The sequence below is a fragment of the Gracilinanus agilis genome, chromosome 2 (assembly GCF_016433145.1).
Source record: "Gracilinanus agilis isolate LMUSP501 chromosome 2, AgileGrace, whole genome shotgun sequence".
NCBI classification, from domain to species: domain Eukaryota; kingdom Metazoa; phylum Chordata; class Mammalia; order Didelphimorphia; family Didelphidae; genus Gracilinanus; species Gracilinanus agilis.
Window position 1 is genome coordinate 346,171,423 of NC_058131.1, and position 23,506 is coordinate 346,194,928.

A 23,506-nucleotide genomic window follows, 5' to 3' on the forward strand; every position below is an offset into this window, starting at 1 on the left:
GTAGTCCAGGACATAATGGTAAAGCTTTGTTTCAAAAATCGTGCTGTACTTGTGTTTCAGAGGAGAGTGCTCTGATTGGTATGTGGAGTTCCATTGGCCAGAAGTAGAGAGGTCCCATATCCTTGGCATCTTCTCCCCTGGGTTCAGTATGGCAATGGGAAACTCAGCTTTTCTTGTAAGAGCCTGATTGTTCAGGTCACCGTCATGGGTATGATGTCTCTCCTCGTGTCCCACAAACACCTTAACGCAGAGAATTCATTGGCATTGTTCTACCATTGTTCCCCGCCCAAAGTGGGTGCCCTTTCCTTGGTTAATCCTGTTCCCACCAGATCTCATACTACTCAGTCAGACTCATGGCCACAGCTTAGGAATCCGGGCGGATGAAGGGCGTACCTACCTCTTTTACATTCCAGCCATGCAAGCTCATAGATCAGCCTATTGGGAAGACTTGCCAGGATCATCATCCCGCAGCAAATTCCCCCGTTCTCAGTGTTAGCCTCTGAGGTCCAGTGTGTAAACAGTCAAGTCATAAAAAGACATCCTGTGGTTTCAAACCCCTTTTTAGCCCTTATGAGTGGCACATGCCTCATAGCCATCCCCAAGAGCCAGATCCAGCTAGGAAGAAGGAGCCCACTGGGCTAGCAGGAGAGTGAGAATATGAGGGCTGAGGCTGGAGGCCTTAGCCTCTGGGAGACACAAACGGTTTCTGAATATTGCTAGAAGTATTACCATTGCCAGTGCCCATGACATTGCCCACTTTCCTGGGGTCTTTACTTTTGCCAGTGCAGTTGCTGCTAGTTCCTGCGCTGTGCCAGTGCCCACTTATTGCTACCCACTTTGCTAAGGCCTCTCATACTGCAGGTACCCTCTGCCAGTGTTCACCTTGCTGGAAGTGTCAGTAGCTTATTCTAGACTGAGTCCACAGTTATCTAGGTAGGTTCTCCCTGTCTTCTCTGTCCCCAGAAACTTGACTGAGTAGATTAGATCCTTAGTTTTCATAGGCTTTTGGTCTCCTACTCACATAGGCTACTATCACATGTAGGTCCCTTACCGCCGTGGCCTTGTCTGGGCCAGACAACATTACTCTTTTCATTATCTTCCACCAAAAAAACTATGCAATGGAAGGCAGCGTTCAGGTAGACCCAGACAATGTTAGTGAAGATATGCTGGACAGGTAAAAGCAGCCCACCCTTGACTAGCTTTAGCCACAGGAATGAAGTTTTAGTGAGGTGGCCAGCCCCATAAAACTCACCCACAGCCCAGACTGTCTAGTTAGCCACATTGATGAGTCAGGAACAGCCTCAAGTGATTGGCATGACTTCATTCAGTTCCCTGTAGTCCACTGTAAACCAGTAGGTGCCATCTGCCTTCTTCACCAACCACACAGAATTATTATGAGGGGTAACAAAATACTGCAGCCTCCTTCATACCCATCACTTGGAAGGAAATAGCTTTAACCAAGGACTTGACATACTAAGTTTTTTTGTTTTTTTTTTCTTTCTAGATTACATGTGAGTAAAATTTTCAGTAATAGTTTTCCAACATTTTGTGATCCATTTTCTCTTTTTTCTCCCTTCCCCAAGATAGCAGGTAGTGTTCTTGGGTTTACATGTGTTATTATACATTACATATTTCCATGTTCATCATGTTCTGAAAGGCATCATTGGGTTTTAAATGCATGGGGGTTTGGGTAATTCCAAAATTTTATTTAACTCTATCCACAAACTGGTATAGAGATTACCATAAGCACCCATACTAATAGCCAAGAGTCACTGATGGTTCAGAGCGAAAAAAAAAATAAACTGGGAACCATGGAACCTAAGTTACCATGATGAACCTATTGAGGGGTCCCAATATGATAACTAACTGTCCATCAGCAATTTATATACAAGTGGAATGGGAGATGCCTTCAAAAGATTCCTTGGGATTGAACGGAGCTTAAGAGCCCTTCCTCCTCACTGCTGGATGTTGGGATCATTTTACTAGCATCCTTGTAACTAGCTATTGGTCTCCTATTTTCCCACTCTCTATTTCAGAGCCACTCCCAAAGTTATTTAGTGTAGAAGTGCCTTCCATCATTGTGCCTTCTCCAATTATCCCCACAGCACCTATTTGGTTGGATAAGCCTATCTGCCCAGATGGCCATTGTGGTTATTTCCATCTCTTGGGCAGATTTTACCCTTTGGTCCTCCTGATCCTGTATGGTGGTAATGGAAGACGGAGGAAAATCCCCATGGCCAATACCTGATGCTGTTCAATTGGACCTCTGCCAAGAAAGCAGAATATAATTGCTCCCACAGCTGGCTAGTCTCAGGGAGCAGAGGGCCATGGTTAAGTGGAATAGATCCAGTCTACCAGATCCATCTCTTAATAAATTCAACTTCTCCCTTACTGTGGAACTTAAATGAAAAGAGAATGCATCTTTATGGAGTCAAGTATGCACAGGTCCTCATGTTAACCAGCCAAAAAGGAGAAAAAAAAGGAGGGTCCCCATCTGGGATATCCAATTGATTTAACTAGCTTTGCAAAATTTAAGCCTTCCGTGAGCCCTCCCAGCTGATGATGCTGGATAGGGAGGGGATCCACATTGGCTCCATTAGATCATCCTCTTATTCCAGTGACTACTCAGGTTTTTTAAACTCCTGAATCCTTGATGGTGAAAGCCTCCTACTCCCTGAGCGGCCTTCAGTATTGCCACCATGAGTTCTTCACTTCTCCAGACCTCCATTTCTTCGTGTAGAAAAGGAAGATCCAATTCTTCCTACCTCATTATTGATCTCAAATGAGGTCGATGGGAAAGCTCTTTGAAAAATACTAAGTGCGCCATCTCTGCTCAACACAGCGACCAACCACAATTCCAAAGGATTCTTGATGAAACATGTTGTCCACCTCCAGGAAAAGAACCGATGGACTCAAGTGCAGATAAAAGCATATTTTTCTTCTCTTCCCATCCCCCCCTCCATCCCTTTTTGGACATGGCTAATGTGGGAATTTGTTTGCATGACTAAACATACAAATTTGTTTTGTTTTGTTTTGTTTTGTTTTTTAAACCCTTGTACTTCTGTGTATTGTCTCATAGGTGGAAGATTGGTAAGGGTGGGCAATGGGGGTCAAGTGACTTGCCCAGGGTCACACAGCTGGGAAGTGGCTGAGGCCGGGTTTGAACCTAGGACCTCCTGTCTCTAGGCCTGACTCTCACTCCACTGAGCTACCCAGCTGCCCCCTAAACATACAAATTTGTAATGGGTTTTATTTTTCTACCCTCAATGGGTGGAGGAGAGGGACAAGAAAAGAAGAGGAAGAATTTAGAACCAAAAATAAAATAGAATTTTTAAAAGAAAAAGTTATGAAGTGCTAACTATATATAAATATATATAGTGCTATACTATATGTAAATGTAGTATTTATACTATACTAAAGAAGAATAGGATAAATCTTACACAGTGCACTACAGATACAAGTAGTGTTTGCTCTCCAGAAGCTTAGAGTCTAACAGGGGAAACCAACCTAAGCAGGGAAGCTAGAAAGAGAAGAAGCCTAAAAGTACTGCTTCCAGCAAAGCTCACTTATCAGAGGATGATAGATAGTTTAGGTCAGTGATGGCAAACCTGTGACACGCGTAGCCATTTTCGATGACACATACAGAGAAGTGTGGGGCTGCATGCTGAGGATGAAACACTTGCTGTAGTGTAGTGTAGACACTCTGTGCACTATAGATGATAATTCTACCTATATTAATTTACCTATTTTGGTTTATTAAATAGTTATATATTACAATTATATATTTTTGTTATTTAAACTATAAATATCATGAAATTATGTTTTTTTCTCGAAGTGACATACCACCCGAGTTTTGCTAGTTTTTTTTTTTGGCAAATTTTGACATACCAAACTCAAAAGATTGCCCATCACTGGCTTAGGCACCTTGGCAAGGAGATATAGCTAGAAAATGGCATGGAGGCCTGCCTCCTGGAAAAATAAGAGGAAGGCTCATCTGTTAGAGCCAGAGGGCCCAGGGGTTTGCTCCAAGTTGGGGAACTGAGGGCAAGGAGATGATGGTGGGATTGTGGAAAGCAGCATAGTAAAAAAAAAAAATAATAACCAGAAGTAAAAGGATAATGAGTAACCTGCAACTCCTATAAGAAATGCTTCACCCAGCCCACAATAGCACACATACCTTTGGTTGGCATGTGATGCACCAAACAGACCTTGTGGTTCTGAATTATGATTCTAGTAATGAATGGGCTTTTTAATTTAAGAACTCATCCTATTTTTGTCTGAAATGTAGTCCTTGGTTTTGTTTTTAAATAATAATAATAATAACTCACATTTCTATAGTGATTTAAGGATTTGATCCTCATAGCAACTGTAAGGTAATCCTGATTTTACAGATGAAGCAACTGAAGTTGAGAGGTTAACGTCAAATCGCAGTGACTTTTTCCAGTCCTGGAAAATTCCCCCATTCCCACTGTCCATTTTCCTTCCTGCTGCACTTTGCTCCTGATTGTCTCCTGTATCCCTCTCAGTTTTCCTCCTACATTATAACCTTGAGCATCCCTAAAGCTGCCGCCTTTAGCCCCTACTTTCTTCCATTTACTGTCGTCTTTGGTGGGCTCCCCTATTGATTGATGTGGAGTCTAGAAGCACCTGAATCTGAGTGTTTTCCAAATCTTTCTCCAGCTCTGTCCCATCATCTATAATCTAATCTCCGTTTGCATGCCTCAAACCCACCTTCCCATCACCATATTACTCTCTCAAAAACTTGCCAGTTTGCTTGTAGACTAATCTTCCTGCCTCATAGCCTAGAAATCATGACACTTTCTGATTCACCATGATCTCACAGAATGATGGAACGGAAAGGGACTTTTCATCATTATCGGATGGAATCCACTGCTCAAAGTCTAGTCATTCAGCTAATAAGCTTGAGAACTAGAATTAGAACCCAAGTAGTCTGGCTTAGTGGATAGAACCCTGGACATGGAGTGAAGAAGACCAGAGTTTGAATCCTGCCTTAGTTACTAGCTGAGTGACTGGGCAAGTCATTTACTCTCTCTCAACCTCAGTTTCTATATCTGTAAAAGGGGATAACAACAATGACGATAAAGGCACCTACCTCACTGGGTTGTCAGGGTAAATTGAGATGTAATCTTTGTAAAACACCTCGCAAACCTTAAAGCATTACATTATGCCAGCTATTATTATTTCTAGTCCTCATCCCCAGGGCAGTCATTTCAGTGGAATATACAATAATGCCAGCTTTCTGACTAAGACTCCAGGCATCTCCACGGGGCCAGACACAGTGACTCCATCCATCCGCTTGGTACCACCCACTCTCTGCTACTTGGCCCATTGCTTCATTTGGAACGTAGGGAGTTTGGACTGCTGTCATCTCTTCCCCGTCCTCACAAACCACTGGGAAAGGGAAAAATGAAGCTGGGTGATAATTTTAGTTTTTATCCCAGTCTAGAAAAGCCCTGCCAGCCTTTTGACAGGATTAATAGCACTAAGAACCCAAATGGTGTTTGTTGAAAATATCATCTGTGCTGAAGTTGCAGCCGGCCCGAGATCCCCAGGAGAGGAGCTGGCCTGTGCTGCTCAGGGATCGGCAGATGGAATTTTCCACCATGTGATCTCACTGTTCCTGCAGGTGTTATAAAATTGCTCTTTGGCAGAGCCTTGGGACAATGAGAACGGAACGAAATCTGAGGTTTCTAAACAAACCATAGGTCCATGAATATGTCCGGCCTCTTATTAGGACCCCAGTAACATGCTCTAAGGGCTTCATATTCTTTCCTATACATGAAGTGGTTGATCAAGGATGGCTTTATCTAGGTATTTATTTTTGCAGGAGTGTCTCCTTTTCTGCCTAAAAATAGGAATTGTTTCATTCTTTGTATTTGTATCCCTAGAACCTGGCACATAGTAGACACTTAATAAATGCTTATTTTTATTTTTCTGTTTTAGTTTTATTTTTAAATATTTTTCCGTGGTTACATGATTCATCTTCTCTCCCTCCCCTCTTTTCTTCCCTCTCCCGGAGCTGACAAGCAATTCCACTGGGTTTTACATGTTTTATCATTTGATACCTATTTCCATGTTATTCATTTTTGTAATAGAATAATCTTTTGAAACCAAAACCCTAAATCATATACCCATATAAACCAGTGATAAATCATATATTTTTCTTCTGTGTTTCAACTCCCACGGTTCTTTCTCATAAGTCCCTTAGGATTGCTGCTAGTAGCAAAGTCCCACAATGTTTCATTTGATCATATTTGATCATCCCACAGTGTTTCACTTTCTGCGAACAATGTTCTCCTGGTTCTGCTCATTTTAGTCTGCATCAGTTTGTGCAGAAATCAAGTAGTTCATCTAAATGCTTGTTTTTAAAAGGTTAACTAAGACAATACTTAATACTGTTCACCATGTAACCTCAGATCCATATTAAGATTTTCCTATAATTCCTGATATGTAAATAATTAGCATTTTATCTCAAGATTTAGAATACATAAAAACATAGAGATATTTGTAACCTTAATGGTGCTCCAGGCCCCTTCTCAGAATAATTTTTTAAATATTTAAAATAAAATACACATAGGAATTCAAAGGGAACCAATTATATTAAAATATAGCTAATTTTTTTTCTTTTAATTCCTAGACTCCAAATTAAGAAATCCTGATCAGTGGAGCCAATAGGTGGCTCAGTGGATTGAGAGTCAGACCTGATGATGGGAAGTCCTAGGTTTAAATGTGGCCTCAGACACTTCTTAGCTGAGTGACCTAGGCAAGTCATTTAACCCCAGTTGCCTTAACCTTTACCACTCCTCTGTCTTAGAACCAATACTCAGTATCAGTTCTAACACAGAAGGTAAGAGTTTTTTAAAAAGAAACCCTAATCTAGACTAAACTCTTATTTTACAAATGAATAAACAAGTGCCCAGAGGACAAATGACTTGCTGTCACTTAATTCATGAATGCAGAGATAGGATTTGAGCCCTGATCTTCTAACCCCAAATCCAGTGTTTTTGCATACCACCTAGTCTTCATTTTTGCTGATCCTGGTTAGAATGAAATCAGTTCAATTCTGTAAATATTTATTTATTTGTTTGTTTGTTTGTTTATTTATTTAATTTTGAGGCCTTGTTTTCCACCTTAGAATCAATACTATGTATTGGTTCTAAGGCAGAAGTGTGGTCAGGGCTAGGCAATGAAAGTTAAGTGACTTGCCCAGGGTCACCCAGCTAGGGAGTGTCTGAGGTCACATTTGAACCCAGCACCTCCCATCTCCAGGCCTGGCTTTGGAAAGGGGAAGATTACTTAGCTGAGGTCACAAGCACAGTTTGTAGCTGGTATTCAGAACCAAAACCAGTTCTCCTTGTTCCCAGGCACCTGGTCTTGCACTGAAGATATGCTAGACTTGGTTAAGAACTCGATGGTTTAAGAGTGTGCTGGTGGCCCCCATCTTTGGCTCCCACTTGAATATATGTGGATGTCCTTCTGTCCTCAGCTCTTTGGGTCACCTTGCTTTCTGACCTGATGGAGCTGGTGTCTGGGTGGCTGAATCCAGCCTGTAGGCACTAGCTTGCCGATGATGGGGTTTGCCCTCCAGCCATCTTTTCTTGTCTCTGTCACTTGTGTCACCTCCATTCACCTCCATTCCCCGGTCTTCTGTTGCAGTGTTCCTGGTTCCCCAAGGCCTCGGTGCTGACTCCTGTCCCCATGGATGAACTGCAGGATGTGCAGCTCACAGAGATCAAACCGCTGCTCAATGACAAGGTAAAGGCCACTCTGTTTACATTCAAATGTTTGAAACCCAGGCTTCACATCCTGAAACGACACCATTTGTAACGCTTAGTGCTGACTTACCGAAAAATCATCTGGCTTCCTCTCCCACGGTGCAGCGAGGAGGGAAGGGAGCAGTTGTTTCTTTTTGGACCTTCTCCATCCCCTGCCTTGAGGTTTCCTTTCCTTGGAGATTCCTCAAGACCAATCGATCTTAAGAGGCCCCAAGATGTAAGAGCCAGAGAGCCGTCCTCAGGGGCCCATGACAGCCTGAGGCCTGGTCCTGCCTCTGCACCAGCCGGCCTGACCTGGCCTGGACCTGGCCTGGACCCAGACCGCTCCCCAAGGCTCTCTAGTGTGGGACAGGGCCAGCCGCCATCAGTGGGGGCAGTTTCTTTAGTAGGGAGCTCCCTTCGCCAGAGAAATGTCCATCCAGACCAAAAACAAAAGTCCAGCTTCATAGGATCCCAGATCTAAAAGCTGGCAAGGGACCCCAGAGGCCATCTTGTCCAGCCCTCTTATTTTAGAAGTGAGGAAACTGAGGCCTAGGGCCATTAAGCTCCTTGCCCCGTGCTGCCCAGAGAGTAAGGGCAGCAAGCGGCAAGATTTGAACCCATTTCATCAGCATTAGCCCCTTCCCTCCCTCTCTCTCTCTCTCTCTCTCTCTCTCTCTCTCACACACACACACACACACACACACACACACACACCCCACTCCCTACCCCCATCTTATCCCTTTTTAAAAAATTTTAAATATACATGACTCAACAGTAACGTGGCAAAGTTCTCTATTCTTTTCTTTAAAAACCTTTACTTTCTGTCCTACTATCCATTCTAAGACAGAAGAGCAATAAGAGCTAGACAATTGGAGTTAAGTGACTTGCTCGGGGTCACACAGCTAGGAAGAGTCTGGAGTCAGATTTGAATCCACATCCTCCCGACTCCAGGCCTGGCACTCTGTCCAGTGTGCTACCTAGCTGCCCCTCATGGTTTCTGATATCATAAACTCCGACATGAGCTCAACTGTTAGCCAGAAGTTTTTGATATAGGTGCTCCATTGCGGAGAATGAATAGTCCAGATACTTCCCTTAATGTTGTTGCCTAGAGGCCCCAGGAGAACACTTTGTGTCTGGTCATCACTGAGGAACCATTTCCCCAGAAAACTCCCCTCCTCATTTGCTGATAGTTGAAATGTCACCATTATGGCTTTCTTTTTAGTTTAAGAACTTTTCTGGGTTAAAATGGGAGTAGAAATTTGTGAAGCTTTCTCTGTGGTTTGCATTGTGGTGCCAATGAGTTTCTCAAACCCTTTTCTGAAAACATGTTTCAGTAGAAGAATAAAACAGATCCACAGTCCCTTTCCTGCCCTCCAGAGGGCACAGAGAAGGGAAGGGGTTGTGGGGCGCTAGGTGAGTTTGGGTATTGAATGCCTTCTTAGCAATTTTGAGTAAGAAAGGATTCCTTTGTCATCCTTAATCCTCAGTAGCCTGAAGCAAGGGAGAGACCAGATGCTATACCTAAAACTAGACAGTTTTATGCTTCCCCCACTTCCCCATTAAGCCTGTTCTCTCTGATCTCATCTCTTTAAGTCTTATTTCACCCTTGAACCCTTTATCCTTTATCATTCGCCAAATTTCTCCCCCATAAAAGTCCGTATATTTTGTACCCCCATTTTTTTCTTTTTTGTTGCTTCCTTTCATGCCATCCTAAAAAATCTCTTTCTACAAGTGATGTACCAATTTTTATTACTGTGAGGTACTTCGACATAATCAGGAAATAAACAACCAGTCTTGTCAATATTGACAAGAAAATTCCCATTGGTCCTTGTGTTGGCTCTTTGTGGAATAAGTGGCTAATTACTAGAAGACTTTAGTGTCTCTAAGCTATGGGCAGGCACCCAGACCAGGTTTGCTGGAGATGGAAAAGCAGCAATTTCTTTTACTTAATAACTATTCAGATAGTTCAAGAGTGGGGAATAGACTCTGGAAGGGATTCTTTCTTGTTTGTTTGTTTGTTTGTTTTAAACTCTTCCCTTCCCTCTTGGAATCTAAGTAACTAAGTAACAGTTCCAAGGCAGAAGAATAGTAAGGGGTACGTAAAATCGGGGTTAAGTGACTTGCCCAGGGTCATACAGCTAGGGAGTGTCTGAGGCCACACCTCCAGCCTTTGCCTTTAGACTTGGCATCTCTATCCACCTACCTGCCTCCAGAGATTCTTTCTGGATTCTGCAGGGCTTCCTGAAGAGGAACAGTATTGAAAGAACAGTGGAAATTAGGACGTTAGATGCCTGGGGAGTCTGGAGCAGTAAAGACCAGATTCAGTCAGTCTGTCAACAAATATTTATTAAATGTATTCTATGTACTCATTGCTAGGGACTAAGACAGGCAAAATAGATCCCTTTATTAGGGAAATAGAGATAAGTCAGTGATAGCATCCTGATAATTACAAGACTCTACCTTGATGGTTTTGCCTTGTCTGTGTGCCACAGCCTAGCAAGTACCTTCTTGAGATCTGTCCTCCCTTCCTTAGAAGGCACATGACTTCCAGCCCTTTTTCCACCCTCTCTCAACTTCCCAATTTCTATGCTGCTCCTGCTAGACTCCCCCTAGCGTGGCTTCACAGAGGTAGGAATGGGAGGTCCTCTGGGTAGACCAAAATAGCAGCAAAAAGGAAAAATATCTATTTTTCTACCATCTACCAGACTTCTATTTTTGCAAACTTAATGGAAGATATTATCTCAACCGCCTACCAAGAAACCAAGGGAAGAAAGAGCTCTCAATTTGAAGGGAAAGGAGAAATCTCTGGGTTTGTATCTGGCTACCTCTGTAGGACCTCTTGGTGTTTAACCAGATGATCTCAAAGCTTCCTAGCCATTCGGAAGTGCTGTCTGCTGCTGAGTTACCGGGGCAGCCCTTCTGATGATTAGTCATCCGTGTGCTGTCCAGTTTAATGGGAAAGAGAATATCATTCTAGCCTGCTTTGCTGCCACAGATTCTTCTATTCAGTCTTGGCTTCCTTTTAAGGACTATCACTTGTACTCCCTCAAGGAAGGCTTGATGTATGACTCAGGAAGCTTCCTATCTTCCTAACCAAAAGGACCGCTGCACATTTTACATCTCGGGAACTTGGAAGGAGTTTGCCCTGAGATGACTACGAAACTGTGCTGGGAACATAGCCTTTCAGCATCATGCCTAGTCGGTTTCTTTTTTCTGTTTCATTTCAGTAAAACCATAATGTGTCAGATGCTTAAGATGATGGAGAACTGTGGTCTTGTTATAGTTGTGTTCCTGCGCTGAAAATGAAGCTACCACCACCTCTTAAAGATGTGTTAGTGGTGTGAAAGAAAGAGCAAGGCAAAGAAATAACAGGCCCACCTGATAACACTCCGCTGCTTTGAAAACACATTCTTACCCATTTTATCATTATCATCACAACAATCCCTGAGCAGAGCAGCTACTATCCCCATTTTACACACAAGGAAGCTGAGGCCTAAGGGTGAATACAGCTTGTGTTCTAGGTCTAATGGTGGGACTGGAATGAGAACTCAGGTGTTCTGATTCCTAATTCGTTGTTCTTTCTGCTCCATTAGAGTGTCTCATTTAGCTTGTAGTTCCCACTTCTCTCATGAAACCTCTGGTACCAAATAAACTGAAAAAGGCTAGTATGTAAAGGATAAATGTACTGCAATTTATTGAAAGGAATGCGATTTCATTACTATGGGCCTTTCACCTGGGTGTGTACATATATGCACATGTACATGTGTGAGCATGCACATATATATTTGTACACACACAAACAAACTCTATCTCCTCATCCCTGGCCAAAAAAATGCATCCTCTTCAAACTGACTAGTTTTCAGATGACAGTCTCTTGTTAATTCCACATTTATAATCTTGCCACCATGCTTTTTACTCTGCCGGTCTAGGTTCTTTATACTCTGGCATTCAAAGCCCTTCATCACGTCTCCTCCTGCCTTTCCAGTTTTCCTATGCCTTACTTCCCTGCTCAGGGCTTACTTTTCAGTCTGACGACACTGGCCTCTCTTCTATTCCATGAACAAGACTCTCCGTGTGTCTCAGCTCTGGGCATATTCTCTGGCTGTCCCCCAAGCCTGGAATTCTCTCCCACATCCTGTCTGATTCTTGACCTCCCTGGCTTCCTTTCTGCCCCAGCTAGAATCCCATCTTCTTCCCAAGGAAGCCTTCCTAACCATGCCTTCCCTCTGTTAGTTATTTCTTATCTGTCCTGTATATATTTGCTTGCAGACCGTTTCCCCTTTAGCCTGAAAGCTCCTGGAGGATAGGAACTGCTTTTTTGGTCTCTTTTTATACCCTCAGTGCTTAGCTGTGCACCTAGCTTATTGTAGTAGTTTAAGAAATGTTGATTGATTTTATAGCCCAAAGTCACTAGCATACCAGAAAGGGTTTTACTGAAACAGGACTCCTGTAGCCAAAGAAAGGGGTGTTGATTTGTTTGTGTCTTCCTTTCATTTCTATACACCCTCCTTTGTGAACTGTTCTCCTGAACATAGAAGCAAAAGGGATGGGCAAAATGGGAAAACCAAGGGGGTCCACAATTAGCTTCTTAAAAATGTAGAAATAATGAAGCAGGTTAGTAAATGGCTGAAAGTGATGAAGAAGAAAACTGTTTCTGCACTACTCTGGTCAAATCGCTTTAAAAAATGAGCTTTGCCAAAGCTTATCAAAGCCTACAACCAGAGCAATTTATTTTTTTTTTTTTTGTATTGTGATGATCAGATAAGAAAACTAGTTTAGATGGAAGGTGAGCTTAGTGATGAGTATTTGCCACTCCTTGGGTGAAGGTGGTTATGTTCAGCTCCTAATATAAAGAGAGCCACTCCCCAAACCAGCATCATTGTCATCAGATCCCTTCCCATAAAGGCTGGAAACTGTCATTCTAAGGTTTCCATAATATTTTTGCTAAGGTAAAATGAGAGATGGCCATTATTGTAGTAAAATCCTCTAGATTGGGATTCTTAACCTGGAACCCATGAACTTTTAAAATACATGTTTTGTTTTGTTTTTAAACTATATTTTGATATAACTGGTTTATTTTGTAATTCTGTGTATTATTTGTTTTAAGCAACATCCTGAGAAGTTCACAGGCTTCACCTTTGCCAGAGGGATCCACAGCATTAAAAGGGTTAAGGATTCCTGCTCTAGACAGTACGAGGGTGGAAATATTAACTCAGATTGAACAAAATGCAGATGAGTTGTTCTTATAGTTCTAGACAACTCTGCATTTACCCCTGTAATGTGTCTTAGGAAGCTTTTATACAATATTCATTATTATATAACTTTACCTTGACAGCATGAGCTACAGAGGGAGAATTGGGACCATGTTTCATTCAGCTTTGTATCCCCTAAAGGGCCTCAAGACATCATCTTTATAGGAGACTTCACTAGGTGATCTCGCGGCCTCCCTTGTATTTAGTGGCCAACTCTTAGTTGATGATTCCCACCTCTACCTAATGCTGCCCAAGCTCTGCTCACTCCAGTCTGGAATCTTCAGGTGCCTTTCTCCAGTGTGTGTCCAAAACGGAATTACTATTTTTCCCAGCCCCCCAGCCCCTCAGGCTTGCCACCGGAGAGTCATCCTGGACTCCTCACTCTCACGCCTCCATCTCCAGTCTGTTGCCACGACCCGTTGGTTTCCCCTTTGCAACATCTCTGGAACACACCCCCTTTTCTCCTGACACCAATTTTCCTCCCCAACAGGTCTGACCGTGCCCCATCCCCTCACTCAAGAAGCCGGCAGCTTCCTCTCCCTTCTAGATCAGCTCCAGAATGTTCCATTTGGCATTCAAAGCCCTTCACAGCCTGTCCCCCTCCTAGCTTTCCAGCCTTCTCCCAACTTGCTGTGTGACATCCCCTCTTCAGGCCAGTGACAGCGGCCTCCTGGCTGTCCCACAAACAACATACTCCATCTCTTACAGCCTGCTGTTTCCTCTGGCTGACCTCCATGCCTGGAGTGCTCTTCCCGTTTTGTCCCTGGTTTCCTTTAAGGCCCACCTTCTCCTCTTAATTCTACTTAAACCCCAACCACTCTTCTTTCCAGCGTCTTTCCTCTGTCTATCTTTGTGTGTATTTGCATGTCATCTCCTCAATTAGACAGAAAGCTCCTTGACTCTCTTACCTCTTTTTGTATCCCAGCACCTAGCACAGTGCCTGGCACCCAGTAGGGACTTAATAAATGCTGATTAACAATAGATACCTGAATGTTGTTGAATTGAGGTCTTTCAGTAAACTGTCAGTGAGTTTGTATTGGAACCCTTTCATCAAATGGTCTGGTGTACAAAAGCCAATTTACTAAAACCTTATGGACTTTCTTAATTAAAATTTTCCAGGGGGTAGGAATATATTATTTTAAAATCTCTACATACTTATACACACATCTATAAAAACACTCCATTTTGTTTTCTTTGCATCACCATTTTTTAGAAAACCCTTACCTTCCACCTTAGAATGTAGAACCAACTATGTATTGGTTCTAAGGCAGAAGAGTGGCAAGGGCTAAGCAATGGAGGTTAAGTGACTTGCCCAGGGTAACACAGCTAGGAAATGTCTGAGTCAAATTTGAACCCAGGACCTCTCATCTGTAGGCCTGGCTGTCAGTCCACTGAGCCACCCAGTTGCCCCCAATTTGAACTCTTTATTCAAGTCAAGCGCCTTTTTCCTGTATCCTTCCAATTAATTTGATCGTGGAACACTTTTGAAGTATACTAATGAAATCCAAAAATGAATATCCAGGGGACCGGGGTATATAATATATTATTTGATATATCACAGTAGCCCAAGATAAAATAGAAGATTGGGATGGTTTGAGAACAAAATAAATCTATTTTCATAATAAATTTTGTTACATGTAAAAAGCATTTTTGATATATTTATTTCACGTTTTATATTTTATAGAAGGAAAAGATCACTTTCAACATTTTCTCAAGAAACAGCATTTGGAAAATATTCCTAGTCCACATATCTTTTTTTTTTTTTTTTTAACCCATATCTTCTCTTAGAATCCATGTAAGTATTGATTCCAGAGCAGAAGAGTAGTACAGCTGAATAATTGGGTTCAAGAGACTTGCCCAGGGTCACACAGCTAGGAAGTATCTGAATTCAGATTTGAACCCAGGTCCTCCCAAATCCAGGTCTGGTGCTGTATATATTACCTAGCTGTCCCCCCACCTTTTTTTTTTTTTTCAGTGCACATATCCTTTAAGAATGCTTCCCAGAACCTCTTTCCATTAAAGTGCCTGTCATTGGGCCACTTTTATCTCTCCTTCCTTGATCACTGGGGATGCTGTTTATTTGCAGTTCAATTTTATATATACCTTGACAGTAATTTCCAGAGTGAGCAAGCCATATTATATTTTCCTGCTGCCTATAAATAGCATATTCAAAATTTTCAGTGTTTTCATTTCCTCATTCGTTTTTGGAATAATTATTCCTTGTTAAATTCCTTCTTTATTTCAACTTATTCTCTAAGCCAGTAATTGAAAGAAAAATTTATCTCCCTGGATTTTTCTTGAGCCACTTCATTTGCATCTGGCACTTAGCCTTTTTCCCTGGGCCTGCTTCTTCCTTCATTCCATTTTCAGATATGGACCATCAGTGTTAACTTATTTTTCATTCATCCATTCTCTCCTCTTCCTCCTCCCACTACTGTTCTATCTTTTTACCTTTTGCTATTTTGAATGCCTTCCTAATAGCTTAGACAGAATTTTGTACCTGAAATCAGGACCTCATTGGATTCAGATCTTGTCTGAAGTACTTAGTATATATGTAGTCCATAGCAAGTCACTTAATTTCTCTGAGCCTCAGTTTCCTCATCTGTAAAATGGGAATAATAGCTGTAGTACCTATTTTGTGAATTTTGGGGGAATTCTGAGAATCAAATGAGATTTTGTGTATAAAGGATTTCCCAAAGCCTAAAGGTTTTATAAATTTCCAGTATTATCCTACAATAGCAACAGCCTTTTGGATCAAGGGAAATGATTTATCTTCAGAAAGAACAGAAAGAACAATTTATGTGTTCGAAGATGTTCTCCCACACCCTCAATAAAGTACTTCAAGAAAACCCAGTTTGAACCCTTTGATTGCTCAATATAAAAGACAACTAACCAGAAATGGATATTACCACACCAAAGCCCATAGAAACCAGGACCCCCCCCCCAAAAAAAAAAATTTACCACATGAGAAATTGTTTCTTCTTTAATGAATCCAGACAGTTATTAGCCATACTTTTCCAAATAGTTGGGTGGAAAACAAATCCAACCAGATTAGATTCTCTGACACCAAATTCTATCAAAACAGCATACCAAATCAGATTTGAGACTACTTCTAGGGTTACTGGCAAACATGGACGCATGGAACCTTAGCACGTCTAAAGAAATGTGTCATTAAAGCTGATGCTATTTTTCTTTCGTTTTACTTCCTTTTTCAGTTAAAATAATTTCTTTTTCTCACCCACAAACTTAAAAGAAAAATAAAACCCTCCCAACAGATACAAATAGTCAAGCAAAATAAATTTCCTCATTAGCCATGCCCAAAAATTATTTATCAAGGCAGGAGTAGGTAGGTAGCAGGGTACATCATAATTCCTCTGGAATTGAGTTTGATCATTTTGATGGTTAGAGTACTTAAGTCTTTCAAAGTAGTCTTTTTTTAAACTTTATCTTCTAGTACAATTTAGTTGTTTGATTTTTTTTACTCTCCTCTTCTAATTAAAGGGCATTAGAGTTTCTTATTTTTTAAAAAAAACTGCCTGGGGCAAGGGACACAATGAAATCAAAGGATCTGAATAGATTTCAGTTTGGTGGGGAATGAAGGTATGGAAGTCCTGAGCCTCCTTCTTAAATGGGAATATATTTTTGGAGTTAGTTATGATTCCACCCTCCCCATCAGAGGGGCAGAAGGCACTGATATGAAACTGAGTACCAAGGTCGATTGGATTTTGTAAGATGATGAGGTTTCCCATTGATAAAATTCCTGGGGGCATGGTGGAAAAGTCAAAATCCAAAAGGAAATGAAGAAATAGCTGCCCTGGGCCCCCTCTTTAAATGGAGCTTTTAGAGTTCATGGTTCTGCCCTCCAATTTAAGAGGCAGAGAGCAGTGATGAGGTGTGAGTACCAAGGCTCACAAACTTTGGAATCTTTTGGATCTGTCTTTAGACATGAAAGATGAGATCTGCCAAATCTGATAGGCTATTCCTCAATTCTCATCTTTCTAGTCCAAAGAGATTGTTGGTAACTTTGGTGAGGGCCCAGTTGATATTATAAATTTTTAGTAGACCCAGACAGTTTGAACCTGTGAGTTCCTCCAGCTTAGTTCAGCTGAAGCTGGATAGGAGTAAGGGAACTGAATGGTGGAAGTAATCCAGGATTGGAGTTTCGAAAGGCATGAACAATGATAAAACAGACAAGGAATTCAAAAGTAGTGGACAGTATAAAATTGAACTGATTAACTAAAGGGTCAAGACTGAGAAGTACTGGAGATCACTAAGTAAGGGTGAAGGCATGATTTGGAATGCTGCAGCAATAGAGGTTATGGTTGGATAAAGGATTATTGGTTTTGGCACCTAATTATCCTGTAGCACTCATGGGTATTGGCGGCTTTGACCCTTCCTGTGTGTTAGAAATTACCTAGAAGATGACATCTAGGTGGCACGGAAGACAGAGCACCAGGCAAGTCCCTGAATCCCATTTACCTAGTCTTTGTCCTTCTGCCTTACTACTGTATGTTCCAAAGGAAGGACGGATGGACGGAAGATCAATCATAGGAGTTGAGGTATTGGAAGATTGGGGTGTTTGAGGAAAAATCAGCCCAAACGTGGAAGTCCCCTAGTATAGGGGCAGGAGTGGCTGAACTTGAGAAAGGATAGAGAATGGCCTGAGGGCCAGTAGACATCTGCTGCTGGCACCTGAAGTGGGTGATCAGTGGAGGAAGGGAAATTGCTAAGTGATGGGGGGGGGGGGTGTGCATGTTCAGGAACTGAGAATCTGAAATGAAGTATTGCTTCTCTGTATTCTGAACTGACTAAAGGTGGCTCAGGTGAAAATTCCTCTTTGTAGGAGCTCTGAAAACCCCAGGATTAAAGTCCTGATGTGTTACAGTCCTTGGCCTCTTTTGACCAGATATTTTAGAAAACTTTTCTTAAAAGAGTTGATAGCTTTTTTTTTTCCCCCTTAAACTCTTAGCTCTGACTTGGAATTGATATTAAAATCAATTCCAAGACAGAAGAGCACTAAGGACTAAACAATGGGGGTTCAATGACTTGCCCAGGGTTACATAGCAAGGCAGTGCCTAAGGCTAGATTTTAACCCAGGACCTCTCATGTCTAGGCCTGGCTCTCTATCCACTGAGCCACTTAACTGCCCCTTAGATAGGTTCTTAAGTACTCTGTACTTTATTAATCCTGAGCTTGGTATTGATGTCCTCCACCTCTGTGAAGAATAGATTGCTTTATTGTAATGAATGCTAAAATCGACAAGACCCTTTAAAAAAAAAGTATTCTCATCAAATATAATTCAGTTTTTTAAATTGTATTCTTATTTCTTTTTTGGATAGTATCTTTTCAATAAAACTTTCAGTGCCATCCATTTTAGCATGGATGAGAAAGTGCTTTTGCACTTTAAAAGTCCAGAAACACTGGAGATCAAGCACATTATGCTCTTTCTCTGGCATCCTTCTGAGGTGTTCTATGAAATGATGACAGTGAGACATCCGCTAAGTTTTCCTTCAATGCCTTTTCTGGGGTCAGCCGTTGTGCACTGGCAGTGCCTCATCTCTAGTAGACATCGGTGCCTGCTCACCATTTCTTAGGATCTGATAAAATGTTATCATCTTTGGAGAAACTAGGATTGCAGGACTAATGATTTTTCCAAAAATAGGAAACTGCTCCAAATGATCGCATCTTAACCATCTTCTACCACTCTGAAGAAGAACAAATTGCTTTTCTGTATAATTGTACATGACTAACCCATGCTTTGCGTTTTTGGTCATTCTGTCACCTGGCTGGCAGTAAAGGTAACAAAAAGGAAGAAAGCTTTTTCAGAGAAGATTCTCTGAGCCTGAAAATGGGCAGTGTCCTCTTTAGCCAGATTTCTAGACTTTCTTTATCAGAAAAACTTCCTAGATTTCAGTTGTTCCGTGACTTCTGTAGGCAAATAGGGAGACAGGCTGTCTCTGATTGGTATGACCTGGTTAGGCAGCTTCAGAAAACCAAGTTTTACAGATAGATTGCAAAGTGGTTTGCCATCTTATTGTTGTTTTCATATAAAGCAATATAAAAGTGGATAGAGGCCTGGCACTGGAATCGGGAAGAACTGAGTTCAAGACTTGCCCCTTGGCACATACTACATATTAATCGCTTGACCAGTATCAAGTCCTTTACCTTGTCAGTGTCCCCAGGTCTGATACAGGTGAGTATGGTGTCTGCATGGGCTGACACCCCACCCCCTCTGCACACCGTCCCCAAACTCAAGGAGCTCAAAATCAGGTCGGCAGATGTTACTCTTGCCAGGTATTTCTTGAAAAGTGACACATATTAGTCTTCTTATAACACTTATGTCATATTCTTATAATGTTGGCTTCCGAATTTCCAAGACAACTTCTGAGCTGTTCCCAGGGGTTTTATGATGGATATATCTGCAGCATGGTTCCCTTGTGGGCCCTCGTGAGTGCCCTTTTGGGCCTCTGGACAATGGCTTATCCTTTAAGCTCTTTGGGGATCTGTCTCTTCTTTCCTCGTGGCACTGGAGAGGAATCAATAGCTTCCATGCCGGTAATCAGCACCTTATTTTTTTCCTTCTCTTTTCCCCTGCCTTGGGATTGTACATTTCTTTTTTTCTTTTTCAGACATGAATCCATTCACTCATGGTCCATACACACCTTCATTCCTTCCCCAGCTCACTTCCCACATTACATCTGTACCTTGTCTTCACCAGACTCTTGCTCTCTGTTTTGGCTCTATTCCCTTCTTCTTGCAGTCCTCTGCTTCTCAGCACTGGCTTCTAGCCACTTCCCATTCTCTGGCTCACCTGCAGCTAGTGCAGGCTTACAAACTTTCAGTCAGATTTGGTATGGGTGGCAGCTGTTTTGTTCTCCTAGGTAAATGGCAGGTTTACCCTGCTGGGAAAAACCAGATTCCTTACTAGTTCCTCTGGCAGGAACTTAAAACAAGTCTTGCCTCCCCAATCTAGTTCTTTGTCCCCTTGACTAACCCATGATGTCTCAAGCCATTTTACTTAGAATTGTTGGATTTATGGCAATCAAGGGACATACTTGCAGTGCTTTCAATGTGAAACTGAATTTGTTGCACATTTGGGGAAGCCTCTCGGGAAACTGACTGTGTTTTCTGCCTTCTGTTGACAGAATGGTACACGAAACTTCCAGGACTTTGACTGTCAGGTAAGGACTGTACAAGCACCAAGAGGGCTGTGTACAGGATCTGTGCAGGGCATCCCCTTTTATGGTGGTGTCCAATGTAAGGGAATTTTTTTTGCCTAGCTACTCTTGGCTCTAACTTTCCTTTTTCAATCAATCAAGATTTATTTAATTGACTGTCATTTTAAAGGATTTGCCTGCCAGATATTCTCTCTGTTATCTTAGATGCCTGTGTTGATTTTTTTTCCTCTGTGATTGGCATCTTTCCTGAAACAATAATCGTGTGCGTGCCTGAGTCACTTATAATCAGACAGGTCTCAGATAGAGAGTTCTCCTTCACTGCGTGGAAGCAAAGAGGGGGGATTCTTGGTAACAAAACCTTTTAGCAGAAATTCAAAATGTTAAATACAATCCCTTCTCTGCCTTTTGGCTAAGATCAAGTGCAAAATGTTAAATTCATTAAATGTAAAATGCAAATGGAAGTATATCCCCCATTCCCTTCCTATTGTTATTATTTTCCTATATAGTGTTTTTTTTCTCTTTTGTTTATGGCTACATTACTAGCTTGAAATTCATTTTAGTTATCAACCAACAAATCCTCCCTCTATAATACCTAAACTTGTTGAGATGATATTTATAAAGCACTTAGCACAATACCTGGCACATTGTAAATGCTTCATAAATGCTTGTCTCCTCACTCTGTGGATATCCTCATTTCTATGGAAGACTAGAGAAAGAAGTAGTAGGTATATAACAATAGAACCCTTATGGAACCACTTATATTGGTGGAATTCCATGAAAGCAGGCCATATGGAAAGCATGAGTAGCAAGTATGAAAACCTATTCCATTCCTGAGCCTAAATAGTTACAGAGCATCCCACTGCTGCTAGGCCTCAGCACAAGGCCTTATTTGCAAGACTGTTTTTTTAGTGTTGAATATAGTCAAATCTGTTTATCATTCTAATGTTAGGAGACAGAACTAACACCATAGGCAAAGGGTGCTTTGTCACATTGTTTGTAGAATTAAGTTTGGGGGCAGAGTTTGATCCCCATTCTCTTATCCATACTGTGGCAAAGTGCCTTGCTCTCATTTCATGTAGAATGAGGAATAGGACAGATGGCCCAAAAAGGTATTTTGTTGCCTTGGAAATGGTAAGCTCGTTGTATTATTAAGTCATTGGATTCCTGAATCTAAGACCAATCCAATAGCTCAAGGAACCCGGAAAGCTGTTTACTTCTGCTTTAAAATTCTCTTCTTGGCCCACAGGGCTGACACACTCTGATGTGAGCAGGAAATTTCCTATAGATGAAGCCTTGCTGACCCAGATGCAGGAAATTGGATAATTGGTTATTTGGGTAAAGGCATTATTCAGGTTTACTTGTTGTTGTTGGATTTGATTTAACCTTAGTTGAGGTTTTAGACACTGGAATAAGCTGGTAGAAACTGATTTGTTGATTTGCTAAGCTAAGTAAAGATGTCATCTGTTGGAGAAAGGATCGCATTAAAATTCATAATAATGGGCCTTATGAAACCAGAAACTATTGAGAAAAAGTATTCCCCCAGATTATTCATTTGTTCTACGTAAAATGTGGGAAATGTTATTTGGAAGCATGAATGTAAATTTGAATTTTAGAATTAGAAGCATGGAACAATGGTTAAATTTAATTTTAAGAAGATTTTTTAACAAATTTCTTAATATTCTGTGAGTTCAAAGACAACAGCGTGTTCTCTAGGCACTACTGAACACTTTCTTGGCCCAGTTCTGGTGGTCTAAATATATATATATATATACTAGAGTTGGCTTATATATTTACCACTGACTCTGCACATTTAACCTGCAGTTTTCTGGAATTGCATTTTTTTTAAAGCCACAACTGTGGTTCTATCCTTAAGGAGCCTTTCTTTTTCCACCCAGCTCAGGGAGCCTTTATACTTACAATTTATGAAAAGATTTTTCCCTTTTGCTATCCCACTAAAATCCTTATGTGATTCTCTGTTGAGCATTTGGGAAGGCTCTGAGGAAACCTAGAATGGTTATCAGTGAATGATCAGCTTCACCTTTTCTGAAGAATGCCTCCAAAAGCTTTCAGAAGAATATTTTTCCACCCCTCTGATATTCCTGAGGGAGATATAAGCCATTCAGTCTGAAGTCAGTGTTGCAAACAAATGTGTCGCTCTGCATTTGGGGTTGGTAGAGTCTCAGGGGCTTTGGTGGCCCGAAAGAAGCTTGGATCATTTCACCAGAGTATCCTTTCAGGGATGTCCTAACTGAGAAACACACCCCTAACAGTCTGCTTTAGTAAAAATCCCCAGAAAGCTGACTGAGCCTCAACCCAGTTGGGAATTTCAGTTCTAAATTTTGTTCTTTGTAAATGTTTCTTTAAAAAATTGTGCTTTTCCTCCCTCATATCTCCCATGTAATTGAAAGATTTAATTAAAACAGCCCCATGTTCTTGGTTCTTTGACTTTCTTGAATGAATTAGTTTTAATAGTTTCGCTGAAGTGAACAGCTGTTATAATTTGGATCTGGGTGTAAGGTCAGGCAATGGAGGTGACATTCTTAAATGTGGATGCAAGGAAAAAGGAATTCGCTGCCTAAAATCACCAGTTTTTATTCATGACTGTTAAATTATATTGTTTCCACATTTGTTGTGAGGTTAAGACCTGACTAATCCTGTTTTCCCCTTTAATATGGCGGCCATTGATTGGCTTTTGCATCAGAGATTGGGACAGGCAAGCAAGCATATGGTTATTAAAGGTTTTTCCTAGACCATATGCTACTGAAGGTCAGGAGCAGCATCTCCTCCATAGAATGGAAAAATGCCCATAGCAGTTTTGCTATGTATCTGGAAGGGCACTCGTCCTTAAATATTTATAATGATTAAGTTGTTTATAATCCTTGTTTTTTCAGTTTTGTCTGACTCTTCATGATCCTGTTTGGGATTTTCTTGATAACAATACCAGAGTCACTTTGCCATTTCCTTCTTCAGCACCTTTTACGGTTGAGGAAACTAAGATAGACAGGGATAATTGATTTGCCCAGAGTCACACAGCTAGTAAGTGTCTGAGACCATATTTAAACCCAGATCTTCCTGACTCCTGGCCCAGTGCTCTAACTACTGTGCCACCCACCTGCCCTAATCCCTTAAAGGGCTTTAAACCAACACTTATCCCCTTTGTGGAATGACAGAAGAAAATGACAATAATGCATTGGATTAGTCTACAAGAGAGTTTGTGTCTGATAGATTCATGATTCCTAGAGGAATTTGACCGTGGCAAAATAATGGAGTCATTTCTTGCTCACTGTTAAAGAACTCA

At 41.4% G+C, this 23,506-nt stretch overlaps 1 protein-coding gene across 2 annotated transcripts in view; it reads left to right on the forward strand.

Moving 5' to 3' along the window:
• The window catches only part of NDRG3 (NDRG family member 3), a 69,825-nt gene that overhangs the window by 17,652 nt on the left and 28,667 nt on the right, over positions 1-23,506 (forward strand). For both annotated transcript variants that reach the window (XM_044664338.1, XM_044664339.1), the window contains exons 2-3: positions 7,678-7,776; positions 20,176-20,211. In XM_044664338.1, coding sequence (XP_044520273.1) covers positions 7,720-7,776; positions 20,176-20,211 — 93 coding nt within the window. In that variant the 5' untranslated portion in view covers positions 7,678-7,719. The remainder of the gene's footprint in view (positions 1-7,677; positions 7,777-20,175; positions 20,212-23,506) is intronic.